At 35.2% G+C, this 18,134-nt stretch overlaps 1 protein-coding gene across 3 annotated transcripts in view; it reads right to left on the bottom strand.

Moving 5' to 3' along the window:
• The window catches only part of LOC120860724 (CUB and sushi domain-containing protein 3), a 1,429,922-nt gene that overhangs the window by 375,823 nt on the left and 1,035,965 nt on the right, over nt 1–18,134 (bottom strand). For all 3 annotated transcript variants that reach the window (XM_040236474.1, XM_040236473.1, XM_040236472.1), the window contains one exon: nt 12,195–12,364. In XM_040236474.1, the coding sequence (XP_040092408.1) occupies nt 12,195–12,364 (170 nt within the window). The remainder of the gene's footprint in view (nt 1–12,194; nt 12,365–18,134) is intronic.

Below are 18,134 nucleotides of genomic sequence, written 5' to 3' on the forward strand. Positions count from 1 at the left end.
AAGAGAGTTAAGACTCCACATGGATAATTTTACTATTTCAAGCTCAGTAGACACTAAGTAACACTCAAACTCATGTTATAAAGTTTTTGCTCTTATTTTAAAAACAATGCTTTTTTATGGCAGACAATTTAAAATTGAGCATTGGTTGGTTGAACTTTCTCAAGGGCACCAAACACTTGGTTTTCTAATAACATGATTAATATAAAATATACTTGCTTCTTTGTACATTCTATTTATCCACACCTTTTAACCTATTTAATTTTTGACACTTTAAAAATGCTAAAAAGGTTCTAAATGCTTTTAGAAACTAATTTAACAAGGCAAAAAAATACAAAACAAAACTGATACCTTCCCAAAGATCCCTACCTCATTCCCATTCTTCTGAAAGTGTAGCCTCTCATTGTCCTCTAATTTGCTTTATCTTATCAAAGCATTATAGACATTTCTTCATGTCAGTAGATATAAATTCTTGCTTTTGAGAACTGGGTAATATTTCATCCATTACACTATCAAAACTTGCCTTACCATTCCTATATTAACAATTAACATTCCTATATTAACAAACATTTTTGCCACTAAAAGTGATCCTGAAAAAAACACCTTTTACATATTATCTCATATTTCTCTTTGGTACTTGTATTTCAGTAAGAAAGGTTTCATACATTTAATACATTGAATTTGGGTACTCAAATGTAGCCGTATTGTCAAATTATTTTCCAAAAAGTGTACAGTAATTAAACTGAGGATTTGTCAACAATGCATATTGCCATTCTTTTTTAAGGCATGCATTTTTAGTGTGGTAGCTATTACTCCCAATATTGTGAAAATTAGTTCTTAGAGTTGATAAAACCTTGGACATGACGATGATTTGTTGACCTACAAAGACCAACTCTAACTGACAAATCTCATTCCACAGTACTTAGTTTTATGAAGTTGAATCTGGGGGCTCCTTCTGCAAATGATAACAAATAGAAAAAGTTGAAAATACTTCTGAAAGTTACTTGTATTTTGCCAAAACTGTCTTACTTCTGACCTATGATAAGAATAAAATTTATGTCACTAAACTTCTAATCTGGTGATCTTGCCAAAGCACCAATATTCCCCCAAAGTTGCATTCATTATGTTCACATCACCTAAGAGATGATACTTAGATGGTACATGATGGAAGTTTTATTATCATTACATTAATTTGTATGATATATGTTTCTTGTGCTAAATTGTTGGATTTAACTTGACTACCTATTTATAATGTTTTCTAAAATTTGTAACTAAAAGCTGATGTATAACTTTTTTTCTTTTTATCAAATTATCCCTATAAGGTTTTAGATATGTTTATGTTAACAAAGTAAATTAGAAAAAAATTACTATATTTCAAAATCTAATTTATTCAAATAAAATAGTGAGATTTTTTGATATATGGATTCAGGTATTCTTCAATCCAAGGAAATGTTCTTGAGTTTTGGTTTATTTAATTATTCCCTGTATATTTTATTATTTTATGTCCATCTTGAATGCCTATTATTTACATATTCAGTCTCCAAATTGCATTGCAATTCTTTTACATGTTTTTCTTCTGAAATTTATCTCTATTCCCTCTATATTATAGCTTATCTTCCACTGGAACTTTCACATTAACAATTAAATTTTCAGCAGTAACTAATCTCTTTTTATATCTTCTATTAAAATCTTAAATTTTAAGTTCTACTAATAGGTCAGTCAAGTTCTAGAAAGTCAATCTGTCTGTCTGTCTTTGCTTTCTTCCCTTTCTTTCCCCAGTCTCTGTTTTTGGTACACAAATTGCATTATCATATCAAGATTGTTGGAAGAAATATCAATAACCTCAGATACGCAGATGACATCACCCTTATGGCAGAAAGTGAAGAGGAACTAAAGAGACTCTTTATGAAAGTGAATGAGGAGAGTGAAAAAGCTGGCTTAAAACTCAACATTCAAAAACTAAGATCATGGCATCCAGTCCCATCACTTCATGGCAAATAGATGGGGAAACAATGGAAACAGTGATAGACTTTATTTTCTTGGGCTCCAAAATCACTGCAAATGGTGACTGTAGCCATGAAATTAAAAGACACTTGCTCCTTGGAAGAAAAGCTATGGCCAACCTAGGCAGCATATTAAAAAGCACAGACTTTATATTGCTGACAAAGGTCCACCCAGTAAAAGCTATGGTTTTTCCAGTGGTCATGTATGGATGTGAGAGTTAGACTATAAAGAAAGCTGAGCACCCTAGAATGGATGTTTTTGAACTGTGGTGTTAAAGAAGACTCTTGACAGTCCCTTGGACTGCAAGAAGATCAAACCAGTCCATCGCAAAGGAAATCAGTCCTGAATATTCATTGGAAGTATTGATGCTGAAGATGAAGCTCTGATACTCTGGCCACCTGATGCAACAAGCTGACTCATTGGAAATGACCCTGATGCTGGGAAAGACTGAAGGCAGGAGGAGGAGGGACGACAGAGGATAAGATGTTTGTGTGGCATCACCAACTTGATGGACATGAGTTTGAGGAAGCTCTGGGAGTTGGTGATGGACAGGGAAGTCTGGCATGCTGCAGCTGCAGTCCATGGAGTCGCAGATTTGGACACGACTAAGCAACTGAACTGAACTTATAGTTTTATATTTTCTTATTACAGATACAGGTTTTAAACATTGCAAAGACAACAATGCTTTTATTTAACATGCTTTATAAATGTAGCTTTATTCAGAGCCCCTAGTATTCTTTTCTAACAACATTTTATAACTTTTCTGCCCAGACGTTGTGAAGTCTCCAGTGTCTAGACATTTCCTGCTCTCTCCCTTTGTGCCGGTGGGACTCTAAAGCTTCATACTATAACCCTCCAGCCTTCACAAATTTATTTATTTGTTTTTTTACCAATGGAAAGGAAGTGGGATAAGAGTGAGAAAGAGAGGAAGTGAGTCATAAAATCAATTCAATGTGCTCATTAAATTCCTAACAGCAAACATCTTACCGGTCTTCCTCTTATTTTTAAAGGGTCTTTCTGTCATTTTTTTTTTAATGTGTTGACTATTTAAGGAATATTTGACTTCTAAATAAAGAGCTGTATGGATAATTCCCTAAAATTTTATGGCCGTACCAGGAACCCCTCTTGGAATCTAATTTATCATACAAATACAGTTTTGTTAGTTATCAGCAAGAATTTATCTTCAACAAAGCCGAAGCAAGTGCTGAGGTTGTTAGGTCCGGAATATTTTTGTTTGTTTGTCTGAGTACATAAGAGTCAACTTTTCATTTCTTAAGAATAGCACTCATGAGGAATAATTCAGAGACAAAGAAAGATTGCTTGTCAGGAAAAACAACCTTTGTGTTTGAGTTTCCAATGTTCAATATGCTCATAAATCGACTTCTGAATACAGTTATATTATGACTCTATATATGCTGTAGTTTATAAGTCCTGTGTTTGGAGGTACATAATCACAATCAAACCATGTAACCAACTGACCCAGTGGATCTAATTTGTAGTTAATACTGTCAAAGCAACCACATAGAATAGGCTTCCCTGATAGCTAGGATGGTAAAGAATCCTTCTACAATGCAGAAGACCTGGGTACATTTCCTGGGTCAGTAAGACCCCCTAGAGAGGGAATGGCAACTCGCTCCAGTATTCTTGCCTGGAGAATGCCATGGACAGAGGAACCTGGCAGGCTAAAGCCCATGGGGTCATAAAAGTTGGACACGACTTGAGTGACTAACACAACCACACAGAATTTTTTCCTTTTATTTCTCTTACTGCTAACAAACATATAATTTCATTCATATGTTAAATATAAATAAGTTTTCTTGGATTCAATCGTTCTGCTTTCAAGTGTGGATACAGTTTAAGAACTTTTAGTTTGTCAAAAACAAACAAATAAAGGGGAAATATAAATAAATACTAGTTGTAATTGAGTAAATGGAAATTGAAATTTACTTTTAACTTTAAAAAAAAGGTTTCTCCTAATTTTTTTCCTCAAATTTTCAGTGGGAATAATAATAATAATAATAAAAAGAGTTTAACAATAGCAGAGACCCTTATTTCACTCCACATATATAACCCTAAAAAAATTTTCAAAAATACCCCAATTATCTGCCACAGGAGATACATATTTATATTAATTTTTTTCAAGACAGAAGCACACATTTTGCTTTTTTCAAAAGAAACTTTATTTAAGAAATGATTTCTAAATAATCATTGAAGAAGAATTTATGAAAAAGGAGCTAAATTTTCAAATGAAAATAATTATCTTAAACTCAGCTGGGAGAATCTAATTTAGCACCAAAGCTAACTACCATTTATTTAACAATGTAAAGTCAAAAGGCAGAAAACAAATAATGTAGAAGCACCAGTATAATTATCAAAATTAAGTGAAGTGTGATCATTCAGCTATGAAATTTCAGAAGTGTATATAAATTCTTAGGTCAAAATGAAAAGCAAGTGTTAATTAGAAGGCTTTATAAAGAGAAGAGTTTTATAGTTATGATCAAGTCAATGCTGTTTAACCTCTAAATAAAATACTTCAGTGTATTCAAATATATATGAACACATAAAAGCAACAAGGAAGGAAAAATCAGTGTATACAGTCAAAGACTAATTATGTTTGAAATATATATGAATGCAATCATACAAATAGGAAAATAAAACAAAGTGTGTCTTACATTTTAAAATAAATTTATGGTACAGAATGATTATGTCAGGTTTGATCAGAATCTCACAGAAACTTTGAGGTTATTATTTCTTATTTATTTTCTATTTAAAAACAGGATATTTAAGTATATTTTTATTTATTTGAGCTTATGTTTTCTTTTTCTAAAGGACATTATTTTTGAGATATGTCTTAATATCTATTTTTAGTTTTCAGAAATTTAGAAAGCTAAGGAAACTGTAATAGCATACAGAAGTTCAGAGAGGACTTGAGCACTCCCATGCCCCCATAGCAATAGTCTCACCTTATTTAGTGCTTAATTCAGATAATGAATTACTTTTATGTGAAATGTAGAATTCAAGTTTTCTCAAGAATTAATATTGTGAAAGGCATTGCAGGCTTTAATAACATTAATGAAGCTTTTTGAAAAGACTAATTTGTTATAAAATTGCAATTAATTTGGTAGTCTTACATAAGAATAGATGAGAACTTGAATATTGCCATGTTTCAATTATCAAACCTTTTGTAATGAATCAGGATTTGACATTTGTACAGACCATCCCATTTCTAAAAGGTCAAACCCTATATTATGACTGCTTCAGTTAGTTCAGTTCAGTTCAGTTGCTCAATCCTGTCCAACTCTTTGAGACCCCATGGATTACAACACGCCAGGCTTACCTGTCTATCACCAACTAACCAGAGTTTACTCAAACTCATGTTCATTGAGTCGATGAGGCCATCCAGCCATCTCATCCTCAGTCGTCCCCTTCTCATCCTGCTTTCAATCTTTCCCAGGATGAGGGTTTTTTCCAAAGAGTCGGTTCTTCGCATCAGGTGGCCAAAGTACCAGAGTTTCAGTTTCAGCATCAGTCCTTCCAGTGAACACCCAGGACTGATCTCTTTTAGGATGGACTGGCTGGATCTCCTTGCAGTCCAAGGGACTGTCAAGAGTCTTCTCCAACACCACAGTTCAAAAGCACCAATTCTTTGCCACTCAGCTTTCTTCACAGTCCAACTCTCACATCCATACATGATCACTGGAAAATCCATAGCCTTGACTAGATGGACCTTTGTTGGCAAAGTAACGTAAAAGTTTTTAATATGCTGTCTAGGTTGGTCATAACTTTCCTCCCAAAGAACAAGCGTATTTTAATTAAATGGCTACATTCACCATCTGCAGTGATTTTGGAGCCCAAAATATAAAGTCTGTCATTGTTTCCACTGTTTCCCAATCTATTTCCCATGAAGTGATGGGACTGATGCCATGATCTTAGTTTTCTGAATGTTGAGCTTTAAGCCAACTTTTTCACTCTCCACTTTCACTTTCAAGAGGCTCTTTAGTTCTTCTTCACTTTCTGCCATAAGGGTGGTGTCATCTGCATATCTGAGGTTATTGATATTTCTCCCAGCAATCTTGATTCCAGTTTGTGCTTCCTCCAGCCCAGTGTTTCTCAAGATGTATTCTGCATATAAGTTAAATAAGCAGGGTGACAATATACAGCCTTGACGTACTCCTTTTCCTATTTGGAACCAGTCTGTTGTTCCATGTCTAGCTCTAACTGTTGCTTCCTGACCTGCATACAGGTTTCTCAAGAGGCAGGTCAGGTGGTCTGTTATTCCCATCTCTTTCAGAATTTTCCACGGTTGGTGGTGATCCACACAGTCAAAGGCTTTGGAAAAGTCAATAAAGCAGAAATATATATATTTTCTGGAACTCTCTTGCTTTTTCGATGACCAAACAGATGTTGGCAATTTGATTTCTGGTTTCACTGCCTTTTCTAAATCCAGCTTGCACATCTGGAAGTTCAAAGTTCACGTATTGCTGAAGCCTGGCTTGGAGAATTTTGAGCATGTGAGCATGTGAGCATGTGAGATGAGTGCAACTGTGTGGTAGTTTGTGCATTCTTTGGCATTGCCATTCTTTGGGATTGGAATGAAAAATGACACTTTCTTGTCCAGTGGCCAGTGCTAAGTTTTCTAAATTTGCTGGCCTATTGAGTGCAGCACTTTCACAGCATTATCTTTCAGGATTTGAAATAGCTCAACTGGAATTCTATCACCTCCACTAGCTTTGTTCATAGTGATGCTTCCTAAGGTCCACTTGACTTCACATTCCAGGGTATCTGGCTCTAGGTGAGTGATCACACCATCGTGATTATCTGCTTATGGACACTCAAAGCTGTTGTTGTTGCTAATGTCATAAGAAATGTATTAGAAAGTATATTCCCACTCATTACTTTAATGAATTAGAAAATAAGATGTTATCCGAACCCAAGAGCAAAAAAAGTAACATCAAAAGAGAGAAATTACACGTGTACATGAGCATAATTATTCAAACCTTCAAATTATTCCTGCTAATGGATACTAGAATTTTCAGTTTGGCCATTTGTTTTATAGGTTGATTAAGAATTTATATAATTTTTGTAATGAGTTGAGTTATATCTCAAATTTTGAAAAAGAAAAAAATAATTTTTTCAAAATATTTCAAAACTACAATGTTCTCTCAAAAGACAATATATAACAAAAGAGAACATTTGTTTGTACTCAGATCTTTATATGTCTTTACAACAGTTATATAATGTGTAGTCAATTATAAGAGCTAGTGTGCTTCAGTGAGGGAGTTGGGAGTGAAATGAAGGGTCAGGTTTTCAGGAGCCTTAGCTTTGTGGTTCTGTTGAAGTCCCAACTCTACCCTCAAAGCTGACTGGCATGTCACACACCATTTTACTTCTGTGATCTTCAGTATGAGAAAAAAGGAAGGGTTTTATGAGGCCTAGTAATATCACTCTGTGATTTGGTTGTCAAATACAGACATTTTCCCTGGTAGCTCAGCTCGTAAAGAATCTGCCTGCAATGCAGTAGACCCTGGTTTGATTATTGGGTTGGGAAGATTTTCTGGAGAAGGGATAGGCTACCCACTCCAGTATTCTGGCCTAAAGAATTCCATGGGCTGTATAGTCCATGGGGTCGCAAAGAGTCAGAGACAACTTTCAATTTCACTTTCTATTTCTACATAAGAAATAAGTCTTTAAACTTCACAATGCCAACTATAGTAAGAGATTGTTTTTTGTCCCCCTGCTACATTCCTTTATCTAAACATAATGCTTAGCTTTTTTCTGAAAATAAAAACAAATACAGTGATAACAAAAACATAAATAGTAGTTCTGATTAGTATTCAATTTTTGTCCTATTCAGCTGACAAGCAGAGCAACTTACTATTGACTGTTTAAAGCCTACATGTGATAAACACCACCTAAAAATGTTAATTAAAACAATTAATTAAGTTATATAGTTTGAGTGATGGATTGGGAAGTTCAATATTCTTGCCTGCTGAAGGCAACAAACAAAGATATATAACCAACCAAAGATATATTCATAATTCCCAAACTTGCTGGTCATCACAAAATCTGGAGAGCTTTATAAAAGGCCTTAATCCCAGGTGGAGATGAACTAAACCAATTTTCCCTAGATCTACTGAAACTTAACTAGTTTGGTTACAGATCAGTTCAATTCAGTCACTCAATTGTGTCCAACTCTTTGCGACTCCATGAACCTCAGAATGCCAGGCCTCCCTGTCTATCACCAACTCCCGGAGTTCACCCAAACCCATGTCCATTGAGTCAGTGATGCCATCCATCCATCTCAACCTCTGTTGTCCCCTTCTCCTCCTGCCCTCAATCTTTCCCAGCATCAGGGTCTTTTCAAATGAGTCAGCTCTTTGCATCAGGTGGCCAAAGTATTGGAGTTTCAGCTTCAGCATCAGTCCTTCCAATAAATATTCAGATAACTAAGGTGTTTATAAGAAGGAGGAGGGAGAGAGAGAGTGGGTGAGTGGGTAAATGAGAATCAGCCTAGATGATGGGTTCTCAGAAAGGAAAGTTGTGTGTGTGTGTGTACAGATATAGATTAAAATACATACTTCATTTATTTTTTGTTTTGTTCTTTGCTCTCAGTCAAGGGATAAAACGTTCAGTAATAGGCTAATTGTTTTTCTTATTTCTTCCTATGTCCTAGTTGGAATGGAGCAAAAGAAGTGATTACTAAGTTTAATACTGGAAAGTCCTGTGGATGAAGATGGCCTCTGATGGATTCAGTTCAGTTCAGTTCAGTCTCTCAGTCATGTCTGATTCTTTGTGACCCCATGGACTGCAACACGCCAGGCTTCCCTGTCCATCGCTAACTCCCAGATCTTCCTAAAACTCATGTCCATCGAGTCGGTAATGCTATCTACCCATCTCTTCCTCTCTTGTCCCTTATCCTCCTGCCTTCAATCTTTCCCAGCATCAGGGTCTTTTCCAAGGTGTCAGTTCTTTGCATCAGGTGGCCAAAGTATCAGAGTTTCAGCTTCAACATCAGTCCTTCCAATGAACACCCAGGAATGATCTCCTTTAGGATGGACTGGTTGGATCTTCTTGCAGTCTAAGGAACTCTCAACAGTCTTCTCCAACACCACACTTCAAAGGCATCAATTCTTCAGCATATCATCCAGATTTCTTTATGGTCCAGGTTTCACATTAATACATAACTACTGAAAAAAACCATAGCTTTGACTAGAAGGGCCTTTGTTGGCAAGGTAATATCTCTGGTTTTTAATGTGCTGTCTAGGTTGGTCATAGTTTTTCTTCCAAGGAGCAAACATCTTTTCATTTCATGGCTGCAGTCATCATCTGCAGTGATTTTGGAGCCCAAGAAAATAAAGTCTGTCACTGTTTCCCCATCTATTTGTCATGAAGTTATTAGGTAGTTAGAATAGGAAAAAGGAGTCCAGAATGGTGGTGGCTAAAAGACAAGGAAGGGGAAAGCCTGCAAAAATAGAAGAAAGGAAAGTCCGAGGACCAGAGTGAGGACCTCAGATAGAACAAACAGCACTCCTGGCTAGCCCAATTTACATAGGGCAGGCCTGGTGGGTGGTGGAGAAAAAATATATATAAAAAGAGGAGTCAAAGGGCCAGGTCTCTCTCCCTCTCTCTGTCTCTCTGTCTCTCTCTCTGTCTCTCACTCTCTCTGTCTCTCTCTCTGTCTCTCACTCTCTCTGTCTTTCTCTCACTGTCTGTCTTTCTCTTGCTCTCTCTCTCTCTCTGTATCTCTCTCTCTGTCTCTCACTCTCTCTCTCTCTGTCTCTCTCTCTCTCTCTCTCTGTCTCTCTGTCTTTCTCTTGCTCTCTCTCTGCCTCTTAGAGCTCTCTCTACTCTTCATGCCTTTTGGGTCGGCATGCCCTCATGCCTCAAGGATATATTTTCCTTTATTTTCTAAGTAAAACTGAACTGTAACACGGCTCTGTAACACTGATGTGTCCAAGAGCTGTGACACGGTCTGTCTGTCCAAAGTCTGTCTGAAGGCTGTAATGCTGGTCCATTGCTTCAAATTTTTGTTGTGACAATACAGAACTGAGGAAATTACACACTCCCCTGACAAAGGGATGGGACTGGATGCCACGACCTTAGTTTTTTTAATGTTGAGTTAGTTTGCAGTTAGGCAAATTACCTTCCATCCTGAGAGGACTCTGGCTTTACCAATCTCTGAGAATTAATCATTTGCCCACTGCAAAGTACACTGTCTATTTGTGCATGCCTAACTGTGCCTGTGTCAGTAGGTATCTTTGAACTGATAGTTGTTCTTGGGATTATTGAGAAGAATAACATATAAGCATTTTACATTTTATACTGGTGGAGAGACCATGAAGACAAACAGTGTTTAAAAGCTCATCCCCAACAGTCTCTATAGAGTGACTTACCAAAGTTATTTTAAAATAATAATTTAGAATAAATCCCAGGTTAGACTATTAGTAGGAGGATGATTGAATTGGTATGCTTCCAGGTTAATATTTAGTAAATAATCTTTTCAACTTTGGAAAACATATTTATTCTAAGAAAGATAAAAAAAAATTATGGGAATATATACTTTTATTCTTTCACTCATGAAAGAAAAATCACTATTTAATGAAATCCACTACAGAGCTTGAAATTGAGTTTTCTTGCCTTCCTTTGTCTCTCACCATCAAATCCCCTCACACTGTCACTCATTACTGAATTCCATTCTTCCTCAAGGTAACACACATTACAAATGCATATGACCTTATTCCAAACAATAAGACATTATTCAGAAAGCATTCTGAGAAACATATAGGACTATTTTTTAACAGGTATCACCAATTATTCCAAATGGATTTTCCAAGTAAGAAACATTATTTAGTATGGAAAATTAATAAATAAATTTCAAGCAACATTGAGAGGAGAAACATATTTTAGGAAGCATGGTGGTAGACAGGGGGAAGCATTTCATGACTTTTAACTTAATGCATGTTTATTATTGTTACTTATGTGATACAGATTAGTAGCTACACTCATACTTCTGATCTATGTCTTGTTACATTTTTTTCCCCCCATAGTTAGCCAGGAAAAAAAAAGAAAAGAAAAGAAAAAGCACTGGCTTACTTCTAAGTACAAGCTTTCCATTAATCTCAATTTGACTCCAATTTAGCAAATAAATTTATTTTTAACAGGAAAACCCAAAAAATGAGCTAGAAATTGAAGATATTATATACAAAGTGAAGTTTTGTTGCCTATAGGGCAAAGCACAAAAACCAATAATGGCTTTAAATTCACAATAAAATTGTATACATCCAGGTGTACTGAAGGAAATCTTTCCCATACCTACACAAATGCTGCAAGCATACAGAACTGTTTGTGTTAGACAACCAACAATTATTGCCAAATTAATATTCTTTTTAAAAGGACATAACTTATAATGTTAAAATCACCACTTCAATAAAAAATCCCCTACCCCAATCTGGGATATCACAATTTTTTTTTTCAAGATTAGTGAAAATAGAATATCTTAAATTTCTTAGCTGGATTAAGGACATTCTGATAATGAGAAAAATATATGTGATCATTTTTAAAATATTTATATGTGATTTTATAGAAGTGTTTACCATTATTCCAATAATGAATATCAACTATATTTATCAAAATATTTAATTTGCAAAACATGGATCAATAAATATTATAATATATATTTACTGTATCATTTTCAAGCAAATTTTTGGCCACACCCTGCAGGCTACAGGATCTTAGTTACCTGGTCAGAGACAGAATCTGGGGCCACAGCAATTAATGCACCAAGTCCTAACCACTGGATCACCAGGGAATTCCCCTTGTTTATATCTTTAAATGTGATCATTTCAAATTTTTAAAATAAATTAAAAAAAATTACTTCAATGTTTATTATTGACAGAGTATATTTTTCTTAAATAATTTATAGATATTGTTAGATTTATTCATAAATTATAAAATTTCCATAGTCATAAATGCATAGAGTTTTCCTTGTATCAACAGAGTTAAATAAGTTACTTAAAAAACATCAAAATAAAAATAAATAAATGACCATTTATGGGTTGATTATGTTTCATAGATAAATAATGTGTAATTTAAACCTATGAATGGCAGAATAAACTTATGGTCAATTATATACACACATTAATGAATACTTAATGATTAAAATGATCAAATATAAATATTCTGAGTTCACTTACCTTAAGAACATCTCCTTGTGCTAAATGAAATGTTCTGGCTGAAATATTGATTCCCTTTCCTGCTTGAACCTGAATACTATAAATGCATTCATGGTTGTTTTCATAGTTCAGTGGATAATTTGGAGAGAGCAAAATGCCTTCATTATTTGTTGCAGATGTACCACATTCAGCTGCAGGTAAAAGAGAATATTGAAAAAACACAGTTTAATAGAAAGCATTATCATTTAAAGTAATGTAAAGTATGTAAGTGTAGATGTATTTTACTTTAACTAGAGTCGAACATGAACGAAATGTACAGAATGGTTCTGTGTTGAAGATGACTCATTCCCTCTCAAACAATAGATGGTAAGAAGGAACTACTAAACTACTGCCCTTATACAGAACACTTGTACATAAATAGGAATACATAATAGTTTCAGTATTTTCTGGCCTTGGATGAAGGGACAGCATGGAAAAAGAATGAGAACAAGATGTTTGCAGGATGCATTTTAAGTTTGTAGATCTCTAACTAATTTACTATTTTAAAATCTATTTACTTTAAATTTTAAAAAAGTAAAGAAATCAATTTTTCAGAATGATTCTTAATCTTTTCATTTTTACCTTTTTTTGAACTTGCCCTTTCTTCCTCCCACTAGTCAGTATTTGTATGATCCAAGAACTTCAGTAACAAAAAGTAGAATAAAGTTTACAGTGTCTTTGAAAATGAATATAATAGATAAAACCCACAAACCAATCAATAATGGCAGAGGTTTGGGCATCTTTGGAAATTCTATCAATTTTCCTAGTTTCAAAGATAGAATGGATTAAGGCACTCTCTAATCAGCATATGATACTGCTAACTCTCCAGGATTAACTTTGCGAAATTTTAGTGTCTAACCACTTAAAAAGAACTATGAATTTCTCATTTTTTAAAAATTTAATTTTAATGTATTACTTTAAAAAGATTGTAGTAATACTGCAAAATCAAATGAGTCTTTATAATTCCCAAACATGCTCTTTAGGTATCAGAAATTCAATGAACTCAGCTTTCTATCTTATCTAATAACTTGTTTCATATTACCATTCCATAGGCCAGGGAGAGTCATATTATTCAAGGTTATTACTTTTTAGAAATAAGATTTTTAAATTAATGATTCATGGGAAGAGTCATAGGAAGTATACAACAAATACACAACAAGGTGAAAGATGATGAATTGCTTTACTTTTTAAATGCTAAAACATTAACAATAATCTGGCAGAAGAAAAAGGCTAATGAGGAACTGAAAATGATCAAGAGGGAGTAGTCAGTACAACATCAACATAGAAAAAAAATAATAAAACTAGTGATGTGATGCTAACAATCAACTAGTCACATGACATGTCACCTAGTAAAGCTCCTTCAAGGTACTTTTAAGGTAAAAGAAAAACAAAAAACTTAATAGACTCCCAATATTGATTTAAAGTATATATCTTATGTAGCAGAAGATTTTGTTTCCTTGAAACTAAATTGTCCTTCACAACATGAATATGGAACCAGCTGATAGAGCACAAACTTGTAGAGATTGCTATGCTTTTAATTACACTATGAAAAGTGAAGTGTTAGTTGCTCGGTCATGTCCAATTCTGTGACCCCATGGACTGTAGCCTGTCAGACTCCTCTTCCACAGAATTCTCCAGGCAAGAATACAAGAGTGGGTTGCCATTCCCTTCTCTAGGGGATCTTACCAACCAAAGGATCATGCTGTGTAATAATTCAATTTGCCCTCATTGCTTATCATCTGAATGACTGAGAAACTCATCGGTATAGGACACCATAACATAATACATCTTTCACTTAGTGGGAAAAAATCATTTCTATTTTACTAAAAAAAAATTTTACTGGAGTGTACTTGACTTAAAATGTTGTGTTAATTTCTGCTGTACAGCACACTCTGTTTTAGATTATTTTCCCATTCTGCTGTGCTGTACTGTCACTCAGGCATGTCTGACTCTTTGCGATCTTATGGACTGTAGCCTGCCAGGCTCCTCTCTCCATTGGATTTTCTCAGAAACAATGCTGGAGTGTGTTGCCATTTCCTTCCCCAGAGGATCTTCCTGACCCAGGGATTGAACCTGAGACTCCTGCATCTTCTGCACTGCAAATGGTTAGTAGTATGTATATCTTAATCTCAGTCTCCTAATTTATACCCTCTTTTATCCCCAGTGGGCTTCCCTTGTGTCTCAGCTGGTAAAGAATCTGCCTGCAATGCAGGAGACCTGGGTTCGAATCCTGGGTCGGAAAGATCCCTTAGAGAAGGGAATGGCTACCCACTCAAGTATTCTGGCCTGGAGAATTCCATGGACTATAAAGAGTCAGACATAATTGAGTGACTTTCACTACATTTCACTTTCACTTTCCCCCCAGTAATCATAAATTTATTTTTTACATCTGTGACTCTATTTTGCAAATAAGTTATCCATATCATTTTTTTTAGATTCCACATATAAGCAGTATCATTTCTCTGTCTGATTACTTTACTCAGTATGATAATCTCTAGGTCTACCCATGTTGCTGCAAATGGCATTATTTCTTTACTTTTTATGGCGAGTGATATTCCATTGTATATATGTATCATATTTTCTCTATCCATTTATCCGCTGATAGACACTTAGGTTGTTTCCAAGTCCTGGCTATTGCAAATAGTGCTGCAATGAACACTGGGGTTCATGTATCTTTTCAAATTATGGATTTCTTGAGATATTTGCCCAGGAGTGGGATTACAGGATCATATGGTAGCTCTACTTTTAGTTTGTTAAGGAACCTCCATAGTGTTCTTCATAATAGTTGTACCAACAATAGTTGTACCACTGTCCCACCAACATTGTAGGAGGGTTCTCTTTTCTCCACATTTCTCCAGCATTTATTGTTTGTAGATTTTTTGATGATAGTCATTCTGACTAGTGCGAGGCAATATCTCATTGTAGTTTTGTATTGCATTTCACTGATGATTAGTGATGTTGGGCATCTTACCATGTGCTTTTTAGTCATTTGCATGTCTTCTTGGAGAAATGCATATTTAGATCTCCCATCCATTTTCTGATTGGTTTGTTTGTTTTGATATTGAGCTGAATGAGCTGTCTGTGTATTTTGAAGATTAATCCCTTGTTGGTCACCTCCTTTGCAAATGTTTTATATCATCTTTGGGTTGTTTTGTTTTATTTAAGGTTTCCTTTGCTACCAACTTGATGGACATGAGTTTGAGTGAACTCCAGGTGATGGTGATGGACTGGGAGGCCTGGCGTGCTGCGATTCATGGGGTTGCAAAGAGTTGGACATGACTGAGCGACTGAACTGAATTGAACTTGCTGTACAAAAGCTCTTAAGCTTAATTAGGTCACATTTGTTTATTTATATATTTTTATTTTCATTACTCTAGGAGGAGGATTGAAAAAGATATTCCTGTGATTTATGCCAGAGAGTGTTCTGTCTGTATTTTCCTCTAAGAGTTTTATCTCCAGTCTTACATTTAAGGCTTTAATCCATTTTGAGTTTACTTTTGTGTATGGTGTTAGGGAGTGTTCTAATTTCATTTTTGCTTTATTTTATACATGTAGTGGTCAGCTTTCCCAGCATTACTTATTGAAATGACTTTTCTTCATTGAATATTCTTTCATTCTTTGTCAAAGTTTAAGTGATCAGAGGAGCCTGAGTTTGTCTATGGACTTTCTGCTCTGTTCCATTGATCTATATTTCTGTTTTTGTGCCAGTACCATGCTGTTTAATTATTGCCACCTTGTAGTACATTCTGAAATCAGGGAGCCTGATTCCCCCACCTCTGGTTTTCTTTCTCAAGACTGCTTTGGCTACTTGGGTCTCTTGCGCTTCCAAACAAATTGTAAACATTTTTTGTTCTAATTCTGCAAAAAATACCATTGTTATTTTGATAGGGATTGCTCTGAATTTGTGGATTGCCTTGGATGGTATGGTCATTTTGACAGTACTAATTATTCCAGTTCAAGAACATGGTATATCCTTCCATCTGTTTGTGTCTCTGATTTCTTTCATCAGTATCTTATAGTTTCCTGAGTACAGGTCTTTTGCTTCCTTACGTAGGTTTATTTCTAGGTATTTTTTTTTATTTTTGATGCTGATTGTTAGTGTATAGCAATGCAAGAAATCCCTATGTATTAATTTTGCATGCCGCAACTTTACCAGATTCATTGATAAGCTCTAGTAATGTTCTGGTAGCATCTTAAGGATTTTCTATATACTGTATCATGCCATCTGCAAACAACAATGGTTTTACTTCTTATTTTCCAATTTGGATTCCTTTTATTTCTTTTTCCTCTCTGATTATTATGGTTAAGACTTCCAAAACTATGTTTAATAAAAGTAGCAAGAGTGGACATCCTTGTCTTGTTCCTGATCATTTCTATTTTAAATTTGCCTGCTTTCCTCCTAACTAGCTTATTGGAATCTAGGCATGCTCATGGGGTATGATAAATGTTCTCAGATAATACAGAAGATCCAGAATATACATATATGTTTATTAGTTAGATTATTTATTAGGGAATGCAGACAGTTTTAAATTATGTTATAGAATCATGGAGGTCTGAAAATATAACAGCTTGCAAAATACTGAAAACACTCATTTATAGCTGAAGCTTTAATATTCAGAGGTTAGTTTTAAAATTAAGCTCTATCTTTTATCTATATGTTTTTTTCAAGTTATTTTTCTCTATAAGCCTCAAAACTGTTATTATTACAGTGGAAATAATAATACCCTCTTCAAGGGATGTTTGTGTGTGTGTGTTATTACATGTAAATAATACATGTAGAGCATTTAGCAGAGAACTGGCATACAAGAAGGTCTTCCCTGGTGGCTCAGACCAGAATCTGCCTGCAATGAAGAAGACCCAGATTTGATCCCTGGGTTGGGAAGACGTGCTGGAGTAGGGGATGGGTATCCACTCTAGGGTTCTTGTCTGGAGAATTCAAGGGATGGAAGAATCTAGGGTGGCTAGAGTCCATGGGGTTACAAAGAGTCGGGCACAAGAACTCAATAAATTAAAGCTATCAATATGACTATTTTATGTATAAGTATAATGGTGGCATCATGCTGTATATAAAGAAAAATAGTTTAGGATATATATATATTGCCCCAGTGTGATAGAAAGGCATTCAGGTATGAAAGCCAACAGACTCTTCCTAATTTTGGAGAATTATTTATGATAATAAAATTATGTTAACTGAACATATCACAGTTCAATTCAGTTCAGTCACTCAGTCGTGTCCAACTCTCTGAGACCCCATGAATTTCAGCATGCCAGGCCTCCCTGTCCACTCCCGGAGTTCACTCAGACTCACGTCCATCGAGTCAGTGATGCCATCCAGCCATCTCATCCTCTGTCGTCCCCTTCTCCTCCTGCCCCCAATCCCTCCCAGCATCAAAGCCTTTTCCAATGAGTCAACTCTTCGCATAAGGTGGCCAAAGTACTGGAGTTTCAGCTTTAGCATCATTCCTTCCAAAGAAATCCCAGGGCTGATCTCCTTCAGAATGGACTGGTTGGATCTCCTTGCAGTCCAAGGGACTCTCAAGAGTCTTCTCCAACACCACAGTTCAAAAGCATCAATTCTTCGGTGCTCAGCCTTCTTCACAGTCCAACTCTCACATCCATACATGACCACTGGAAAAACCATAGCCTTGACTAGACGGAATAGGTATTAAGTGACTTCTAATCTAAACATTGGTTTTTAGTATATAATTTAAAGGAGAGTTTCCTTTTATATGAAAAATGACCTGCTTTGGTCATATTTCAATATTTCAGTTGGTTCTAATGGAAGACATTTTTACATACTGAAGTACAGGGAAATCATTCCAGCTAATTCATGATTTAACTTGAATTTTATGTCAATTAAAACAGCCTGTTTGTAGTTTACCAAAAATATATTGCATACCTGCTTCAATAATTAAAAAAAAT

The sequence above is a fragment of the Oryx dammah genome, unplaced genomic scaffold (assembly GCF_014754425.2).
Source record: "Oryx dammah isolate SB20612 unplaced genomic scaffold, SCBI_Odam_1.1 HiC_scaffold_11164, whole genome shotgun sequence".
Classification (NCBI taxonomy): domain Eukaryota; kingdom Metazoa; phylum Chordata; class Mammalia; order Artiodactyla; family Bovidae; genus Oryx; species Oryx dammah.